Source organism: Platalea leucorodia (genome assembly GCF_965183815.1).
Source record: "Platalea leucorodia genome assembly, chromosome: 3".
Lineage (NCBI taxonomy): Eukaryota > Metazoa > Chordata > Aves > Pelecaniformes > Threskiornithidae > Platalea > Platalea leucorodia.
The window spans coordinates 127,415,001-127,436,111 of NC_138825.1; the positions used below are offsets into that span (position 1 = coordinate 127,415,001).

Sequence of the window (21,111 nt, forward strand, 5' to 3'; positions counted from 1 at the left end):
TCTACCCTCCTCTCCAGCTTTCAAATACATTTAATCTCATGAGTAAACAAGATAGTAACTAAGACAGCTAGTCTTCCTCTTTCAGGAGAAAGCTCACTCACGTGCATGCTTATCTGCTGGTTTTATGTGTACACATATATACAACACAGACATATCTCCAGTCTCCCATATATGCATATTTGTACGTATATCAGTACCTGTATGTCTCTTTTCTACACTTATGCATGAAAATGAATTCTTTGAAGAAATAGAAAAAAAATATAGTATTGTTTAACACAAACTTCCGTGTAAAACAAACAGCTCCCTTCTTGCTTTGGAAAGGTGAAAACCAAGATCACTGAATGCAGGTTCTGCAAATATCACACAAGCGATTGCCACCTTCGCGTCCCAGCCCCACCGACCTCTTTCGTGGCTCTCCCGGAGAGCTGCTGTCGGTCGCGGATTGCCCCCCACACCACTAACCTACCGCGGGACGCACAATCAGGTCAGACAGCCCGCGCAGGCTACGGAGGCCTCAGGTCTGGACTACCTTTAGCGGCTCACTTTGGAGCCGGGTACCTCAGGTTTTACCCCAGTGCTTGCCCCTGGCGTCTTCTCCACCTGCATGGGGGGAGCTGGGGAAGAGCGGGGTGCATGGCCAGAAGCGAAGCCCTACACAGACAGACGAGTTCCGGGTAGCACAACTGCAACCCCAGCGCCAGTTCCTCCCCTTACAATAACCCGGACAAGTTACTTACGTGTCTCAAGTCCATTTTATCATTTTCATTTCAATAAGCTAAGACAACAGCTCGAGACTGACGCACGCAGCGAGCTACGCTCTCCAGCAAGACCTTCCCTTTCGTCTCATTTTTCTTGACCTCACACTAAAACCTGCAAGCGCACCAACTGCTGCAGGTGACTCCAAACGCTGAAGGGACATTATCCACTACAAGCAAACACTGCTGTAAGACAAAGCAAAAATCAGGCACCTATATAAAAGAAAATTAGTAAGGAATTTAATAATTAGCAGATTAAGAGAAGTTTTTTCAAAAACTAACAAGATGTTTCTGAACCTGCCTGTTCTGGTTAGGGAAGGGGATCAGGTGGGAGAAGACAGGCAAAAGGAGAAGAAAACTGCACCAGGTAGCAACCATCAGTCAGTGACAGTTATTTTTCTGCCCCAAGGTAACTTTAGTTCCTCTGCAAAAACAAAATCGGGTATCCTAACCCAGTGAGAAGCTTGGAAGTTGCTTTCCAAAAATTTAAGTTCAGCCATGTTCATCAGAGCAACACAGCCAGATGCAGATGGAGAACAGAGGCGGCGAGCAGGTACCTCTCACCAGCTGAATACAAGGAGCCAGGCAATCCGATCGCGGCTATTAGGCTAAGCCGACTCCATACAAACTGCTGCAAAACAAAGTAAGTTATAAATAACAGAGGGTGCCCACCAAACACAGACGACACTTAGCGGTTATGTTAGACCACGTTGCAGATTCCCATTCAGTTTAACTAAAGGCTACTACCACGCTGGTCAGACCTAAAATAAATGCTTACCGAAAAAAAATAAAGACTACAATCGTTCATGACACACACTTACATGAGAGAGTTTCCTTGCAGTCTCCAAAGTTACAGTGACTCAGGACTCCTACTCAGCTGGTCGGGAGCACCCAAATAACCTGTTCAGACAGAGCAGCCCAGTGCCAGGAGCGGTGAGCAGAGCCCCAGCAGTCGGAGCCGAGGGGCCCCAGCAAGCGAATGGAGGCAGCGCAGGACTCCCAGAGCCAGCACCTGGAGAAGGCTACGGGGAGAACCGGCAGCAGCCCCCCAGGAGCAGCACGGAGGGCATCAGGAACCACGGAGCAGCTGACGCTGAAATGGCCTCTCGGCTGTCTTTGCTGTCCTCTTCTAAACCTTTAATTCCACTGTTTTCGACAGTCAGTGACCAGGAGCATAACAGAGTACTCGAGATATGAGCAGCCTATGGATTTATGCGGTGGTAAAACAGAAATTCAATGAATTCATGTGTTTCGGTGTTTCATTTGCTCTGCACTAAGACTTTCCTAGTGCAGAGTGCACAAACCAGAGCAGCGGCACGAACTCACTTTTCCGGCTCTGCAAGGTTTCAAGTCGTGACAATCCAGCATTTACAGAGCACCAGAAGCTGCATCTAAATAAAGTAACACGTACCTTACATGAAACCTTAGGAAATGTACGCTTGGTTAATTCTAGTAGTCTAAGCAAGTTCCACAACAAGTGGGTAAGAGAAAACATCCACCAAGGTTAGTGTCCTGTTCGAGAGCCTGGTTTGGATCGAGCTAGGCACGGGAGGACAATGGTAACAGAAACAAGCCATTTAATTACTTCAATTCCAGCAGCCACAAATGATGATGTGGCTAGTGTTACATTTTTTTCCCTGCTCCTCTTTCCCACACGTCCAGTCACTGGTGTCAATCCTCCCACCCCCAGACTGAGTCTGTCACCTCGAGGCCTCTCCTTTCCCGAAGGACCTTCCCCAGGCGCCCTCCTCCTCACCCACTCACTAAACAACCCATCGCAGACTTGTATTAGTACTCGTCCTGGTTTTGGCCGAGACAGAGTTAATTTTCTTCCTAGCAGTTGGTGAACTATCGCTTGGGTACACATTCACGCCTTTATCTCGAGGTCACCACCCTCAATCCATACCACCTTGATAGCAACAGCTACACGGAACTGTTTTTCATAGTAACAAGCAGAGAAACTACCAGGGGAATGGCTGTATCTTCGACTGCTAGGGATCCACGGTACCCAAAGTATCCTGAAAAGGGATATTTTTGTAAAGCAGGTATCAAGAAAAGTAATTATAACCACACCTCTCTCTGTGTAAAGACAAGCTGAAGGCTCTTAACCAGTGATATGTGCTGGGGTGAGGGTGGGTATCTTAATAAACCACCCAACTACCTATAGCCTCGATTTTTAAGAATGCAGCAGATTCTCAAAATCCAAACAACCAACTGACCTTTAGCTTTTAACACAAGAGATTAAACTAGAGATTCTTTTAAAAAGCGTCTTTCCTCTTCAATAGACTGATCAAGCCCTACCAGTCCCTCCAAACCATCCCCACAGCTCTTCCCTGAATCTTCAGTTTTTCAGTATGATTTTATAGCATCTGTATAAAACCATCTTTACAGGCTAAGTTTCACTAATACCGTATCAATACAGATAAATTCCAGAGTTGGTAATGTTAGGGGAGAACGCGGGACATTAGGAGTAGCACTCTTGCCAGATCATCTCCTACCAATTAATCTATTCTTAACGAAGCAGATGACAATCCTGCGAGACGGCAGCTTCTTCGTGTGACCTACATTCTCCCACTCTGGATGCCTGCATTTGCCGTGCTTTCGAATGCTGTCGCACATCACGGACAAACAAGCAACTGCAATAAGGCTCAGCACGGCAGGGATGCTCGATTTATGCACATCAACGCTAACTGATATGGGGGACTCCGCTGAATATTCGTTTTGGTGACAAATCCGGTCCTGTGGCTTACGTCCCCCCCAAATAACTGGTTTAATCCCCCCAAACAATAGAAGGCCGTTGTTATCCGGCCTGACCTCTTATCGGGGAACGGCCGCGTGCTGTGAATTCATTCACATCCCCACGCTTTGCAGAAACGGGGGGATCCTCGGCCGCTCTGCTGCCTCCCCATCCGCAACGGCCTCGCCAGAGCTTTCCCAGCGGCCCGCCCCGCGTCCCACCCGCAGCCACCAGCCGGCGCAGAGGCGGGCGACCGCGGTCACAATCACGAGATTCCGAACTCCAAGAGCGAAGGGCACCTTCCCAACTTGAAATTCTTTTTTGAAGTGCTCCCGTTTCCCTTCAAAGCGGCAGACAAGTTGTAAGCACGCAAGCTTCCTTTGTGCATCAATTCGTTTCCAGGATGCGTATTAAATCTAGGTCAAGACTACAGCCTTCTAGTGCACCAAAATTTTTCTCTCTACTAGCCTCACTTGGAATCTCAACGATCATTCTTCAGAGATTTACATTAAAATCACAAGTTAACACCTACATGTTAATTCTGGAGTATATTATTACAGAAGTCAATATGGCTACCAGAAACTCTTTAAGAGCACTTGGGGGCAATATTAAAAAATAAATAAGTGTAAAAAAAAAATCAAATAATCAAGGAGACAGAGGTGTTGTGAATTACCTGTTCTCCATACACCAGGTTGCTGCACCTACATAGAACTGTGACCTTCCACCCCCCCCACTGTTCTTGTCACCTATATTTAAACAATTAATCATCTTCAGAAACAAACCTTGACATCTCTTTCCTTCCACTTTACTCCCCTCTGACAGAGAAGGCCACTACCTTGCTATTACGCACTGGATACTTGCAGAAGTAAATCTTTCTATTAGCTGAAACACAAGCAGTAAGATTTTTATTAAAAAAAAATAGATTATGTCCACATGTTTAGGTCTCAGAAGCCACAAGGCTGTAAGGAAGCAAACGGTACTAACGAGTCAAGAATTCCATGAAGCTGCTCCTCCTCAAGGGGCATTGTTCAGATGTTTAATAAATTGATTACAATGTGAAGTGCTGTTCATCCCCATACCTGGAATTAAAACAGCAAATCCAAATAATCAGAAGGTAAGAAGGGCAGCAGTAGGATTCAGCAGACGGTCGGAGCTGAGGCCCCATCACACGTACCCGCTCGGAAGGCATTTTAAAACGGCACTGCCTCATCCAACAGTGACACGGAGAGGGACCGACCAAGAACCTCCCATACGGCTCGAGCTCCAGCTCCCTTACTCCATCTACTGCATACATTTAAATAATGACGTGCCAACAAAAAGCTAGGAATGAAGTTTCTTTGCAAAGATTAGTAAAAAATACAACATTCCGGAAAAATGAGGATGACGGCTCCTCCGAGGGAGGAACTAAGATACATGAGCTTAAAAACATTAATTAGAGGTGCCTGACCGGAGGTCTGTAGAGAAAGGTATCTTAACCAACTAAAGCTAAATCTACAAGAGCTCAACCAACCCGGTTTCTAGTAACCTTTCCTTGAGAGGCACCATGTCCTCCTCCATGCTCAAAGGCAGCGACAACGGCACAGGCACTCGCGCCTCAGCAATTCAAGCCACAATTTTGGGTGATTAATAAATGCACCACTGGCGATGTAAATTGATGGAGATGGCTGAGGCAGTAAAAAAGAACAATGTGGTTTTCTTACCTTTGGCAAAGCAACAGGGTAGGGGACTTTGGGCGAGCTCTTTAACTGAGGGACCTGGGCAGGCTGGAGAGGTGGGCCCCTGTGAGCCTCATGGGGCTCAACAAGGCCAAGGGCAAGGTCCTGCACTGGGGTCGGGGCAGCCCCCGGTGTCAGCACAGGCTGGGGGATGGAGGGGTGGAGAGCAGCCCTGCCGAGAAGGACTTGGGGGTGCTGGGGGATGGAAAGCCGGCCACGAGCCGGCAATGTGCGCCGGCCGCCCAGAAAGCCAAGCGTCTCCCGGGCTGCATCCCCCGCAGCGTGGGCAGCGGGGCGAGGGAGGGGATTCTGCCCCTCTGCCCCGCTCTGGGGAGACCCCCTGGAGCCCTGCGTCCAGCTCGGGGGTCCTCAGCACGGGAAGGACATGGAGCTGTGGGAGCGGGGCCAGGGGAGGCCACCAAAATGGTCAGAGGCTGGAGCAGCTCTGCTGTGGAGAAAGGCTGAGAGCTGGGGGTGCTCAGCCTGGAGAGGAGGAGGCTGCGGGCAGAGCTGATTGCAGCCTCTCCGTGCTTAACGGGGGCCTACAAGAAAGGGGGGGACAGGCTTTTTAGCAGGGCCTGCGGCGACAGGACAAGGGGGAATGGTTTTAAACTGAAAGAGGGGAGATTCAGACTGGACAGAAGGGAGAAATTGTTTGTGCTGAGGGCGGTGAGGCACTGGCCCAGGTTGCCCAGAGAGGTGGGAGATGCCCCATCCCTGGCCACATTCAAGGCCAGGTTGGACGGGGCTCTGAGCACCCTGGTCTGGGTGAAGCTGTCCCTGCCCATGGCAGGGGTGGGACTGGGTGGCCTTTGGAGGTCCCTGCCCACCCAAACCCTTCTGTGACTCTACGATGACTCCATGAACTGCTGCAGCTATGCCCATGAACACTGGCCTGCCAGACCTTCCAGGGCATGATCGCCAAACGGCACGCTATGGCCACATCCAGCAGCGAGTGAGCTGATGGCAAGGGAAATTCCCAGGACCAGAACTTCAGCCAGTGGGCTATGCGTTCGTGGCACAGTTTTCATCTCATGGTTTTGATTTGAGAGCTAGCACTCTCCATATCAGGGCTTGGGCAAAGTTCAGGAGATAACCAGGGCAAGGACCATTTCCCAATAAAATGGATGCAGACACCAGGCTCTGGACATCAAGTGATGGCCATTTCCAACAGTTAAGAATCTGGCACGTTTAACTTAAGCATCAATTCAGTAGATGCGTTCAAAGCACAGCTGCCATGGACTTTGGGTGCAGGGAGTCTACCTGGCATTCACACCAAGACGACTGAAACTGAGATCCCAGACAATGACGAAGGTTCAGAATCTCCCTTTGGTGCAAGTAACCTGTCACGTACGACAGGGACAGAAGCCACTTCTCAGGCCAGAACCAGTTACAAAGCCTTCTCATCATCTCCTCCCCAGCTGCCTTCATCTCATTTATAAGCATTAATGCAACTTTTGTCTAGTGAAGTCCAAATATATACAGCCTATAACGCTTAGGGTTAGGCAGTCCTCTGTATAGCCTGCTGTGCTGAAAGATCTGAGGTGGCCACAGAAAGCAAGGAGATCAACCAGCCAGAGTCCCACAGGATCTCTCTTCACTTAAACATATTCAGGCAAGGAGTTTCAGAAGTCATGTGAAAGTACAGTTCAAATTTACATGTAAAAAAATTCTCTGCTCAGAAAGAAAACTGAAGCTTCCTGTTGACACCACCTACGCTGCCACTTAGGTCTGTGAGACCGTGCACAGTTTCAACACAAGCAGTTACTTCTCCCAGAAAAAAAGAAACTTTATCATTTTGTTATTCCAGCAGCTAAACCTTACACAAGGCTCCCACAAACAAAACAAAAGAAAATGAACAAAGGAACTATTTTAGTGATGTTTTATGCATACCAAGAGACAAGAGAGACAATAAGGTTTTTATTCATAAGGTAGTAGGGGAAAAAAAAGGAAATGAAGCTGTAGCAAGAAACAGTACTTACTTCAGAGTTGTTCCCATGCAGCAAAAATCTCTGCTTAGTGTCAGTAAATTCCAGGTTTGAAGGCTGATTTAATTCTCTGCCATTGTATCTTTCATTTTCTAATATACTCAATAAACTTCCAGCCCAGGTAGCAGAGTTCTGCCAGCCACCTTCACCAGCACCTATTTTTAAAGAGGGCACCCCGTCAAGCAGCCGTATCTCCCTGCGAATCCCTTCGTCAGCGAAGCCCATTCGGTCCCATACCTAAAATCATGGCAGGGAAAGGTCTGGACTCCAGCAAGCCAACAGTCCACATGAAAATTCACAACTAATTGGAATTCTACTCTAAATTGCCAAGCGTGTGCACTAAGTATGTTCAAGCTCAATTACAGTCGACTAAATCAGTTTTCATACATGTCTTAGCCTACTTATGCTATATTTGTTAGCTAGAAAATAAATATGGTACATGAATCTGCTTGCACATAAACTGCTTCTATTTATGAAAGAGAAAATTTGTCACTACTTGCTGTAACAGTAATTTTGTCCTCAAGTTACATAAAAATAAAATTCAAGTTAACACTTACCCCGGCTAATTTACACTCAGCAGATTGACAAGACGGATAATACATAAACGGAGGGAAGTGGATTCATTCAGGAAAAGCATTAGCTTTGTCGAAGAGGCAGGTACTGTGTCTTGGAGGTCATTAAAACGATTCAGCCAGTCAACCCGTTATAAATAGTTAGAAGCTCAAGAAGAGCCCAGAAGCTCTTTGCCTTCCCAACTTCCGTAACGATGACTTACTGCAGTGCAGAAACTCAGATCAGTTACTTCTCATTTCAATAATTAAAACTCCTTACCGCTACAACTGCCGAGGAAAGGAAGGAGAGACCATCACTTACGTTTTCAGACCAGGCAACTCGCTGGAACGTACACTCTCCGCTGAACCCATGGACCCACGCTCGATTAGCTCCAGCCACGCCGGCAGATGAAAGCCACGAGCTACACTGGAACACCCTCGCAGCTACTACGCGAGGGTTGCAAACTTTTAACAGCGAAACTGAGGAGTCAGAGCCTCTCCGGTCCTTTCCAAACAGATTTTGTGTGCATGATGCAGTCACTCTCAATATTTGAGAAATGAAAGCTTGCGATGCTTTAACTGCTTCACAGTATGTCTGAAGTTTTTCAAAAATTTTAAGTCAATGCAGTTTTATGAGGGCCAGGTAGTTACCGCACTTGGACTTTTAAATGTTTAAATAAAAGACTGTGAGCTGCCTTTTCCAACCCACTGAAAAGAAGGCATGTGCTTGTATGTGACTACTTATTGCTGGAGAACCAGGTTTCTTTCATTACAAACAGAAAATATTACCATTATTTATGAAAGTATCCTAACCAGAGCACCTAGACTACGCCACAGCTGCAAGTTTTGTCGTTGCTGGCATTAGATCCGCGTTGACATTACCGAAGCACCAAGCACTGCAGCCTAGGATGCTATCTAAGCATCACTCCTGTTCACGAGAGGGTGGAGATAAGCTGTGACCCAGCCCTTTCTGTGTAAAATTTTCAATACGGAATTTCTGGTTAAGGACACACCTATTATTTCCTACACAGGCTCCAAAGAATGGCATTGTGTCTAGTGTTAAATATAGTATGTTCAACTTTGAAGCTCCGTTGCTTGCACTACATCTGTGCAATTTGGTACACATTTAACTGAAGCAGTGGCCGTATGATTTAGGATGTTTTCAGTTACCAAATATCAACTTATACATATACTCCAATACCTAAGTTTCATAAAAAGCTTTATTTTATGAACCCTTCAGCATCAAGAAACACAGAGACTTCACAGAGTCGAAGCACGGCAGCGGGTATATATCTTTGGTTTACACCAAGTTCTAGGAATCTGAAGACAATTTCTACGCCGCGAGCATCAGAGCTATACGGCACAGCGTGACCATGAAAGTCCCTCCACCTCCCTGCTCCTGGAGGAGATCAAGTATTATACCACCAGATGTTTCCACCCAACCTCTCCGAGTTCTCCAGTCAGTGAGAAGATGAATGGCAGTGTTGTCCAGCTAATTAGCAGGAAAAAAGATTGGGGAAAAAAAAAAGCCTATTGCTACAATATTGCCCAGAAGCATCACATTTTTCAGTAAGTGTTATCACCTTTTTCAGCTGTTACCAATACTGCGACACTCAAACTGAACGCATAAAAACAGCCTGAGCAACAGGAATTATGTACCTTTGAAAGGGTGGAAAAAACTGGAGAGAATGTCACACGACACACCTAGAATCAAAAGTTTTTGCTAGCCCAAAAGATTGGCCTCTCCCAAGGCAGCACTGGAGGCCGTAAGACTCGTTTGGACTCTTTAGTTTGCTGTATGCTGCAACAAGGTTAGCAACACCTCATCTGCAAGAAGAAAAAAGCCTCAAGCTAGAACCTTGCCAGCTCTCAACTCCAGTGAAAAGGCACTGTGCCCCAAGACGATGGGAATAGGCGCTCACGTGCAAGGCAACCGCAGAGACTCCTGGTTTCAGTTCTCATGGAATAAACCCCTTGCGCCGAAGGGAGCCAGGAGCGGTCACCCAGTCGGCCATCCCGCCTCAGCAAAGGACCTGCTCCGGCTCCGCGTGTCCCACATCTATTCTGCAACTAAGCATCTGACTACGATAATGAAAGGGACTATATTAGAAATGACACCAGGGTTTACACGGAAAGAATTGAGGTTAAAGAAGTGTTTTACCAATAGCGGGACCAGCAGCACCGTAAGTTACAGGGTGAGAAACCGCAACGCTGACAGCAGCTCTGACCAAAGAGGTGCCTGCTCGGAGTTCAGCAGCAGGGCTGAAGCTCCTGCAAAAGCTAGATGAGGAGCACTGGAACTTGCTCTGAGCTAGACATCAACATGCCTTCTTTATCAGTTGTTTCTTCTGCCTCTTAAAAACCACTTTGTTAGAAGCTCTTTACAAAGCTGATGGCCATTATCTAATGCTCTGAAGATCAAAAGGAGAATTCCAGCAGGAATCTCTCCAGACTGTAGCGCTTTTGATGGTATCCAGCAGCAGCTGACACACACCGGGAGTGCGGACTCCCAAACACCAGGTCCTGTCCTGGCACCCAGGACCAACAGCGAGATGAAGGCAGGTTGTGGAGCATGGAGTGTGTGCACTTCTGACACCCCACAGCAGGGCCACCTTAACTCAGGCTGCCTGGGGCCTCTTCTACAAATACTCTCATTACCCCAAGGGTGGCCATCCCATCATCTCTCTGCATTTCTGTTCCAGTCGCAGACCATCTTCCCCACAACTTTTTCCTAATACCCAGGTCAAATTTTCCCTGTTGTGACTTGTGCCCACTGCTTCTTGCCCTCAGCAGCAGCCTCAGGCAGCACCGCAGTGAAAGACCGGGACCGAAATGCGGGCAGCCGCATTCTCCTGGTTCTCCAGCTGGGTCAAGGTCCCAAGCACGCTGGGACACATGCCTTGTGGCACATGGCCACCACGACTGAGCAGACACTCGTGGTCTAACGCTGTCGCAGGGGGACTTTCTGAGCCCCCTTCCATGCACCACCAGCATGTCTGTTCGTTAGTCCTGCTCACTGAAGGAGGAATAAGAAGCACCAGATTTTCCAGAGAACTCACGTTTCTGGTCCCTGCTGTCCCAGACATGCCAACATTAAGTACAAAACCCAAAGAACTAGCCAGTAGTATCTTTGTTTTTGCCAGAAACTTGAGTAGCTAAAAAAAAAAAAAAAAAAATTTCTTGTTTACTGGCAAGATCAAAAAGTTGAGATGAAAGCATTTCACAGCATGCTTAATGAAACAGAAGCGTTGGTGGGATTCATTTAACCAACAATTAGACACCTATATTTAAGCTACACATCTAAGCTTCCCCTACAGTGACAGAGAGGGGTATGTACTGCCATGTTCCGATGGATGGCATGTCTTATTTTCCTTCGCCCCAATTACAAAAGCCTAGACAGCTAGCCCATGCTGACAGTTCAGCTTTTAATGAGCTCGTTATGCTGGAGGAATCCCATCTCGGAAAAGGAAGGGAAGAGGATAAGATGCAGACTGCAGGAAGCCTTTGGAAGGTGTGAAATAAGGATTGCTACCTAAGGAACTGGAAACATCTAGATACTGCTACCAACATTTTCAACTTTTTTTAATTATCAAAGTTCAGACAAACTATTTTACTATTGCAGATCTATAGTAAAAGGTTGGACTTACAGACCTTATTGCGGCCTCTCAGTGCTTAAAGGGGGCTTAGAAGAAAGATGGGGACAGACTTTTAGCAGGGCCTACGGCGACAGGACACGGGGGAATGGTTTTAAACTGAAAGAGGGGAGATTCAGACTGGACAGAAGGAAGAAATTGTTTGTGCTGAGGGTGGTGAGGCACTGGCCCAGGTTGCCCAGAGCGGTGGGAGATGCCCCATCCCTGGCCACATTCAAGGCCAGGCTGGACGGGGCTCTGAGCACCCTGGTCTGGGTGAAGATGTCCCTGCCCATGGCAGGGGTGGGACTGGGTGGCCTTTGGAGGTCCCTGCCCACCCAAACCATTCGGTGATTCCACGATGTTGACCACAGCCCTGTCGGACTGCAGTACTAAAGGTACTAAAGGGTAGAAACCCACATTATCGGGAAGAGACTGTTTCCAGCACTCGCCCCAATCCAACAACTGCTTCAGCATGTCTGGAATCTGTAGAGCTAATCAGTCTGAATGTGAAAAAACACCAGTTTGAAAAGCATCCTTGAGGAAAAAGTATGGATGTCAGTGCAAGTATTCCATACTTAACGGCAATCAAGTAAGCAGGCCTCTCTCAGGGAGCGTTAAGCCAGATTTTGGAAATGCAAGACACAAACGGGTATTTATCCAGGTTATGTGGTATAAAACAGTCACAATCCCAGTGGGAAAGAAAGCCTTGAGTTGTTTTATCTACAGAAAAGAACAAAAACATGCAGAGACTTCTAGTTAAACCCACACAAGACTTCTAGTTAAACCCACGCGGAAAAGAAAAACCCACACAGTTAAGTTGTACCGAAACACTAAACATTCGAGAAGACTGGCAGCAGCAGCTCTGGCCCCTTTCCTGTTTCCCAAGGGCCAGACAGGGGATTCCCAAAGCACTGGGAATTTGGCAAGCCCGTTCCTCACAAAGCGTTTCTGAAGCACCTCACCCCCTCGCAAGGGTTACACCAAACCCTTCTCCACGTGTCATCAGAAGGTCACGTAGCAAAACAGGCACCTGCTGCCGCTGCCAGGGGAATCCGTGCAACCTGCTCTCATCCGATGTCTTTCCGGGGCATTTCTCAACGCCGGGCGGGATGAAGTTTCCTGGCAGGAGCAGCCCGCTCCCAGCCGCCATCCTTCCTGAGATTCTCCTGCTCTTTCCTCCACGGTGCCGCTAACAAGCAAGAACACGCTGCCCTTCCACAGCTCCAGAAAGGAGGAGGACAAGAGCAAGCTGTTGCCACCCGAACGGGGGAAGCGGCCCACACCCTGCTCCCGAGGGCTGCCAGGAGCAGGTACAGCGAGTGCGGCCTGCCAAGACAAAACCCCACACGCGCAGCACCGCTGGACTACAGGCAGCAACATCTCCTTAGCACAAGCTAAAAAAAACCCTTCAACTTAGGATTATTTTTTGTCTATACCCTAATGAAGTATTTATCAATAGACTCTCAACCGATTCTCTAATTAAATATCAATACTGACTTTAAGGGCAGAGAAGATCAAGCATTTTTCTCAGGATAAAGAGAGGGGAGTAACAGATTTCTCTTTCGAAAGACGTAAATCAAGAAGTCAAGAGGAAATCACTTCTCTGCACCCCCCAGTCGTGCTCATCGCTCGACAAGGCGCTAAAAAATAGCCCTTGGTTCCTAAACGAAGGCTGCATCCCTGCTTGCCAGCTCCTGAGCAAGTTTTCTACCAACGTCAACAGGCATTTCATCTGGTCTTGTAAAATTCAAGAGCAGACCACGGATTATTCGGACAGCCTGTCACAAGCTACAGGCCTGCGCTCCCAACCTGAAACGCTTTACCCTAGAAAACGTTAGCGACTTCATCCTCTCTATCTTTGCCACTTACTGTTGAAGCGACAGTTCAGTCTCCTCCTGGACACAGCGCTGGCTTAACCGGAGCGGCCAACTCCGCACACTCCTTCCCATTTGTCTCCACGTCTTCTGATCATACTTAGCCCATTTGGGTAACAGCTGCCTATTAGTTTCAGTTGAACATAAATAGCATGTCAGTGCAAGGACAAACAGAAAAAGGAGCAGCAGGGCTACGTGTCCTGCGCTGCCACCGCACAGGTATGTGCCTGAGTAAGGAGTTCAGCAGCGTTCTCAACCTTCACCAACTGTTGTTGCCCCGAGGCAGTGACAGCAGAAGCCCAGGGAGAGGAGCAAGCCCAGTTTGGGGTTTGTTTCGTACTGGGGGCAGAGAGGAGGGAACAGGAGGCAGTGGAGCTGCTGCCAAGCGCTTCGTTAGCATGGAACAGCAACCCTAAAGTGAATTTGCACAAGTAACCTCTCAGTACGAGGACCACCTATTCCAGTGTTTCCATGTCCCCAGATGCCCTATACACCCCGCCAGTACAGATTTATATGGTAACATAAGAAGCCAGATCAGGGAACTGATCCAGCTCAGCTGAAACAACAGCGATGTTATAAAAAAAAAAAAGTTTCCAGCCAGCTCAGTTCCTCAGCTCTTCACCATACAGCTATCCACACACTTCTCATCGGCGCTGCGAGGCATGCACAAGCAAAACTGCAGCTCATTATCTGTGGCCCTAGATTTAAAAAAAAAAAAAAAAAGCAACAAAAACCAAAACAAAATCAAAACCAAAAAACCCAAACCCCCTCAATCATACCGTATCACGCCATAAGTCCAATAGTCCAATTTGCTCTGTAACCATTCTCCTGGGCATCCCAGCAGACAGAGGTGAGAACCACTCCCTCCAGGCCGAAAACACACTGGTTCCACCTCCAGCAACCAAGAGCCAAGGGGATTCCCGAGCTCGAGGCCGCATCCAGACCATCACATCTCAGCCACCGAGGGATCCACTTCAATTTTCTACTTTCATTCTGAACCCGTTTATATTTTCCCCTCCAAAACGTCCCATGACAGCAAGTTTTACAGCTCAATTACCTACGTGTAGAAATGATTTTTGCATCTCTTGCTGCCCGATGATTTCTGGATCCCATGTCATGGAAATGACTGAGCAGGAGTTGGGGTGGGGTTTTTCTTGGAGGGGTGGTTTGTTGTTCGTTTGGTTGGGTTTTTTTTTTTCCTAATTCACCTGCTCCATGCCAGGAGTCAGATACGGACCCAGCCTGGGCACAATATCAACACAACTCAAAGCTGGCTGCTGCTCCTGCAAGCCAACAAGCTATAGATACGAGACAGAAAAGGACTATAAGGAAAAAGCAAGCCAGTACTTTCAACTGCTCTAGTAATACTCTTTTTTTGGACCCCAGAAACAACTTGTTTTTCCAGCTTCATTGCAAGCACCATACAGCTAAAAGCATTTTCACAATTCAAAATATAACTTGCACCTAGTTTGTTTTCCCCCAATCTACCAAGTTTTTCCCCATTCTCTATCTGGGACTCCTTCCTTCCCAATATTAATATATCACCATCACGGGCAAACAGAAGACGTACGAAGAAACCTGTTATATTCACTATTTTTGATATCTGAGGACTGATTTTAAAAAATTTCACTGCTTAAACGTACCAATATGCAATGATTCCAAAGCAAGTGCTTAGCAATTTGAAATCACTTCTAACAAAGGCCAAATAAATACATAAAAAGCTCAGAAAAAAAGGATTTCAGTAGTTTTCATATACCTTTGCATTTAAAACAATACAGTTTTGCACACTCGTAGCACAGCTTTGGCATCAAGACCTCGCTTGTCTTGATTCAAGACCTTGTTCACAATAAAATATGGGGTGATCAAACCTCAAAAATCATACTGCTTCTTCTCCCTCTTGGGATTTCTAGAGCTGCAGTCAGTGTGAGTAAAGACCAGAAACACGGAACACAACTGCATCTTCAGTACGGGTTACGACCCATGAAAGCTTTACCTACCTCAGCAGCGTTCAGAGGGATTCTCACAATGATTACGTGTGCTTGTTCTCTTGAGCACATTACTAGAGGCAGTCAGATTCCATGGGAAAACATTTTTTGTGACTCATCTTAATTTGCATTTTACTTAGTCAAACAATAGCAATTATAAGCTTGAGTTCAGTTTTGACATTCAGATTTTCAGACAGGCGTCCTTGCGAGAACAGCCCTCCCTACCTGCTCACGCCCAGGCAGCAGAGGCCAGCGCTTTACCTGCTGACCCTGAGCAGCTTCCCAAAGCGTGCCCACAGAGCTCCGGCAGATCATTTTTCGACGGTTCACTTCAAGCTGTCATCAACTTGACAAGTTGAATGCCAATAAAAAAAGTACTAAAGAAAATTAAGAGCTCGAGTATACATTGCCTGGAAGCTACTTATACTAACATTTTTCATATTAAAGAAAATCTGCTGGTAGCATGAGAGGCAGCAGAGAAACTACTGAAGTTAGTGGCGTTTGGGGAGAGGGGAGACCAGGCAGCAGGCCCTTCAGTTCTTAGGAGCACCAGGGAGCAACACCCCTGCCCAGAGGAACAGCTACCACCGACAGACCTGACCTAACTGCAGAGCATCTGTAGAGCACAACTGAAAAGTCACCACAATTTCGCAAAAAAAGATACCATAACAATGATTTTTGCACCAGAGAATTACCGAAGAGCGATTAAAAGTAAGAACGGTTTGTGGTAGATTAAGTCTTCTATGATTTATTCCCTTTTTACCTGAAAGCGGCAACGTAGCATTTGAGGACAAGGCCCCTGCTCTCTCCAGGGAGGTTACGATGACTTAGGGATTCTTGCAGAAGAGCCATCTGGATTATTTATAGTACCTCTAGACAGGGTAATGAAATCATTCACACAGGCACCTCATCACATCCAAACGCTTAACTGCTGTTTTAGCAGGAAATATTAGATTGAAGTGATTCAAAGTCAAATGTTAGAAAGTATACCGAATTACACGTATAGAAAATTATATCCAAACTGCCATCATGGATCACGCTTAATCAGTCCTTAAATGCGTAACGACGGAAGTAAGTGAACACAAGTTACTAATGTGAAGTAGAAGTCCGTTATTATTGTATCTTCACTTACGTATGCAGACAAGCCTTTGGTTTTATAGCATTAAAACACTTCCTCCCACTCATCTTTTATGTACACGGGCTAGTTTCAATATTCTTTGAGACCCATCTTTTCCTATAAAGACTAAAAAGACTGAGCCAGCCCCTGCTTACAGCCATCAGCACTACTGTACATTTCACATGCTTGCCTATCTCAGGTTCTCGGTGGAGCTCAGTGTAAACACAGCAGGATGAATCAGAACTAACAAGCTACCAAGTTGTTTTTTTTTTTTTTTTTTTTTTTTTTTAAATATAAGGAGAGATCCAGCCAATAAGCCAGTCACCTTCAATGTCATCTACTGTGTACACAAACGCTTTGGAAATAGTATTTCCTTGTTGCTACAGGTCAAGGACTCCATCTGAGGTTTTTCCTGAAACTCTCCTCTTCCGGCTGCAAAACCAGCCCAAGTCGTGCAGCTGCCGCGGCGGGATTTATCACAGCAGGTACCACCGGGCACAGCACCTCTCCAGGCTCCGTGTTCCATTCCTGCATTGCCATTGCTGCCGTCACCGCTGCAGCGGAGCAAAATCTGAGAAAGTCTACAAGCTGTAGTTACCGGTGGGAATCTGAGATAACAACATATTTTCAGACAGATTACTCAACTGCTTTGTTGTAATAACGTGGAGAACAACTAAGCGGACAGGTGTTTTAATGCAATTTTTCCGTCACGGGTGGGCTGCTTTCTAAAAGGTGCTAAGGTAGAGCCTCCCTTTCAACTGACTGCTTGCAGGGACACTTTCCCACCAGGTTTCCTCATTAACCACCTACTTACAGAAGAACCAAGGCAACAATACATTTAAGACATCTTTGGGCAGTTAAGCACCTGGAATTCAGCACCACACGGAAAATCCACCTGTACCCCAAAATCTGCTAAATTCCACCGTGAAGACGCCAGCCCGACACATTCCGACACACCAGCCAGTCATCGAGTGGTGTTCACAGCTATCGCACCGAGGCACTGCGTTCAGAGTTTAGGAAATAAAACTTGTTTGCCTTCCAGTGTACATGAAGCACAAACAGTTTCTTTTATGTACCCCAGGAATACCTACTGGTCTAAATTGGTTTGACTGTTCAGAAACGCTTCCAAACTCTGCACGTGCACTCTTGCTACTAAACCTGACGACGGTCTGCTTGAACGCTCAAAAACCGCAGTGATGCAGAGGAAGAACTAATTACTAAAATCACTAATCACTAAATGCACAAGTTCCCTAGAGCAAGAGCCACCATCTATCCGCTGACTTCTTAACTAAGACGTCGACTATTTTTAACTTTGAGAATTGAAATAAACCTTCCTAGCAAACTCAGAAAGCAACAAACGCCATGTGATCCAGGCGAGAATTTGCCAAGCAGCGCAGAATTACACTATGGCCACGGCAGCAAAATAAATACAGCCTTCAACAGTCAAGGTATGCGACGTGACGTTAAGAGACGAGATAAAGCGCCTGTCACACACCCACCCCCAAAACAATTAAGCAAAATCCTGAGTTGAGCCCTAAGAGCTTTTAGGTAACAACCACGTCTTGACACCTAGTTGTCCCAAACAGACTTTCTTTCACTCTAAAATTACCCAAGCCTTGCTTAAGAGCGTCTTTTTACGTCTTGTAGTTCAGGCTGCCATTTTTAGGGTGACGTTTCGACACTGATGAGGAAGTACATGGCAGTGTACTTACACCTAGCACTAAGATTTATGCTGATACTCTGTGTTCTCCTGCCCTTGGTGAACACCTGTACGGCCAATCATTTAAGGGATTTCTATCAAGCACAAAAAGCCAGATCCAATTCAAACCCCCCCTAAAAAAAAAGATTTTCTGTTTTCCAGATGCGTGGTAGGTATCTGCACATGTTACACCAGCGGGTACTGCAAGAAAGAGCGGAGGCATGAATTCTCCTAAATTGCCAGAGTCAGTCACCAAGAAGGTTAGAAGCTGCAGACCTGAACTCCTCCTCTGCAAAACAAGACGGCGTTCAGGAGAAGAAAAACAAAACTCTCTGATAAACCTAGGGAGAAAGGATGTTAGGTACAAGGCCTGTCTCACAGCGTAGATGAAACAGAAAGAGGAAAGCCTAGGAAAATGCACGGCTCTCCTTCATGATGTCGAAGGAACTCCCGCAGCCAGGAGCCGCGCACCAACGAAGGGCTAACGCCAGCTTTGCCAGAAGCCCAGCGGCTCCCTCACAAACGAGGGAAGGACAGCTTTGTTGGGTGAGAAAACAGACCCCACCCACAAGTGTAATCATTTCTGCTAAGCCACATCAATAGCAGTGAAGATACCGCGCAGGGATGGCAACCCCACCTCCCTCCTGCGCGCAGGGGGGCTGGGGATTAACCGGAGATGGAAGGAGCCAGGTGGGCTCCGGCTGGCAGAGGGTGGGGGGACGAGCTGCCAAGGCAGCCCCCAGGGGAGGGAAAGACAGGGTCCCTCGGGGTCACCCCCAGCTGCTGCGCTCACCTGCGGAGAGAAACCCCACCATTCCCCCCCGCAGCAGGGGCCGGGCCGGCGCGGGGCGTGCCCAGGGCCGGCTCTCCCAGGGGTCCATGTCGAGAGCGAGGAGGAGGAAGGGCTGGGGGGGGACGCAGGGGGTCCCTGGGGACGCCAGAGGGGAAGACGCGGCCAAGGGCTGCGAGGCAAGGCAGAGCCGGGGGGCGGCCCCCGGGGCAGGGCAGGGCTGCGGGGCGGGGGGCTCCGCCTGGGGGGGCCCGGCCGAGGGGGGGGGCCCGGGGCGGCGGGGGGGAGCCGGGGGAGGCACTGACCGATGGTGGAGATGAAGGTGGTGTTGAAGGCATCGTCGGAGAAGCGGAAGAGCACGCAGGTCTTGCCGACCCCCGAGTCCCCGATGAGCAGCAGCTTGAAGAGCAGGTCGTAGGTTTTCTTCGCCATGGGGAGGCGCGGCGGCCGCCGCCGCCCGCTCCGGCCCCCTGCCCGCCGCCGCCGCCCTCCTTCACCGGGCGCCCCCGCCGCGGGTCCGCCCGCCCACCCCGGCCGGCAGCACCGGCCGCGCCGTTCGCGAGGGCGGCGGCGAAAGAGGAGGAGGAAGAGGAGGAGGGGGCCCACAAAATGGCTTCCTGTCGCGGGGCGGCCCCGGCGCCTGGCGCGCTCCCCGCGCCGCCACGGGCCCGCTGCTCCTCACGGGGAGGCGGCGGCGCCCGCCCTCATAACCCCGCGGCCCGGCCCGGCCCGGCTCGGCTCGGCGCGGCCCGGTTCCCCCGGACGGCGGCGGCGGCGGCTCCTCCTCACAGGCGCTGCCGAGGCTGCGCGCGCCGCTCGGTAACCGCGCAAGGCCTCCGGGCGGGGGCGCGCGCGCGCGCGCCCTGACGTCAGCACGCACGCGCCCCCGCCCCTGGCTGCGAGCGGGGAGGGCGGGCGGGCGGTGCGCGCGCTCCCGCCGCAGAACGCCGGCGTGGTGACGCCACCCGCGCTGGCGGCCGCGCGCCGGGGCGGGGCCTGAGGGTGGGCGGGGGCGGCGGCGGCAGCCCCGCCTTCCCGCCCTTGCGCCGGCCGACGGGCCGCCGGCGGAAGTCCCGCCCCCCGCGCCGCGCTCGCCGCGTTCCCATTGGGTACGCCCGCCTGTCAGTCTCGCCCCCTCCCCGGGGTGACATCACGGGGGGCGCCCCCTGGCGGCGGGCTGCGTGGGGGGCGCCGGGCCCTGGCAGGGACCCCGGCCCGGCCGCGGCGCCCGCCGCCCGGGGCAGCCCTTCGGCGGTGTCCCCCGGCCCCGCCAGCCCCCGTCGCGGCCCCCAGCCCCCTCAGCGTCCCTCCATGGCAGCCGGTGGCGTCGCCAGGGCCGGGACCCGCCAGCCCCGGGCCGAGCCTCACCGGGCCGCCTGCGGCGCAGGCTGCGATCACCGGGCCTGGCCCGCAGGGCCTAGGCCCTGGGCACCCCCGGGGGAAGGCAAGGGGCGGCCAGCACGGCCCTGCGGCCACCAGCCGAGAGCCGGTCTGGGTCCAGGACGGGCACCGTGATGGCGCGGTGACATCCCCGGAGGGGGCATCCCCGGGGAGCCTCGGGCAGGCTCTGCCAGAAACGGGGAGCGAGAACCAGACAGACCGAGGGGCTGGAAGGGGGTGACCGGGGGACTCGGCCGTGGCGGGGAGCCCGGGTGCCTCCTGCACGGGGTGTGTTTGCAGTGGACGCCGGCGGCTGCGCGGCGGGCGCTGGGTCACACCGCCGGCAGAAGTGAGGGTAATTCCTGGTGGCTACCGGCCACAGCTCCCGCTCTCACTGGGCTGGAGAGCGAACCCCCCCAAGAGTCAAGCTGCAGAGGCACCGCTGAAGCCACGTGAAATGCCCCGTCACGGGGGGCTGCTAGAGACCCCCTCGCTTCGACCTGGGGAGGAGCAGCCCTTTCCAAACACGTTGGAACCCGGGCCGTCCCGCAGTGCGATCCAGCACGCTGCCAATTGCAAGTCACTTACGTCATTAATTATTCTGCGATCAGTACTTTCCCACTGTTTGCAGGATGAGTTACCTCAATAGGTTTAATACCAGCCGCATCCCTCCCACCCGGCCCCTCCCAAAGGACGGCTTAGCACTCTCTGAAGACAGACACTCGGGTTTCTTTCCTTTGTATTTTGATTTCTCAGCCTTCACGGCGGTGAGTGGGGTACGAGCCTCTGTCTCAAGAAACCTTGAACTCTCGCAGCGGACCCTCGCCAGGAGCTGACAGAGCAGATAGGGCAGGAGTTTGCGGCTTCACAAAGAAGGTTTATTTT

General features: G+C 49.9%; 1 protein-coding gene across 3 annotated transcripts in view; it reads right to left on the reverse strand.

Annotated features, from left to right (window-relative positions):
• Positions 1–19,628, reverse strand: part of RAB10 (RAB10, member RAS oncogene family) — a 52,149-nt gene extending 32,521 nt beyond the window's left edge. The window contains exon 1 of one of the 3 annotated variants that reach the window (XM_082306071.1): positions 19,152–19,627. In XM_082306071.1, the coding sequence (XP_082162197.1) occupies positions 19,152–19,278 (127 nt within the window). In that variant the 5' untranslated portion in view covers positions 19,279–19,627. Of the gene's footprint in view, positions 1–19,151 lie in introns of all 3 variants that reach the window. The other 2 variants (XM_082306069.1, XM_082306070.1) reach the window with 2 other exon arrangements.
• Positions 19,629–21,111: the final 1,483 nt, after the last annotated feature.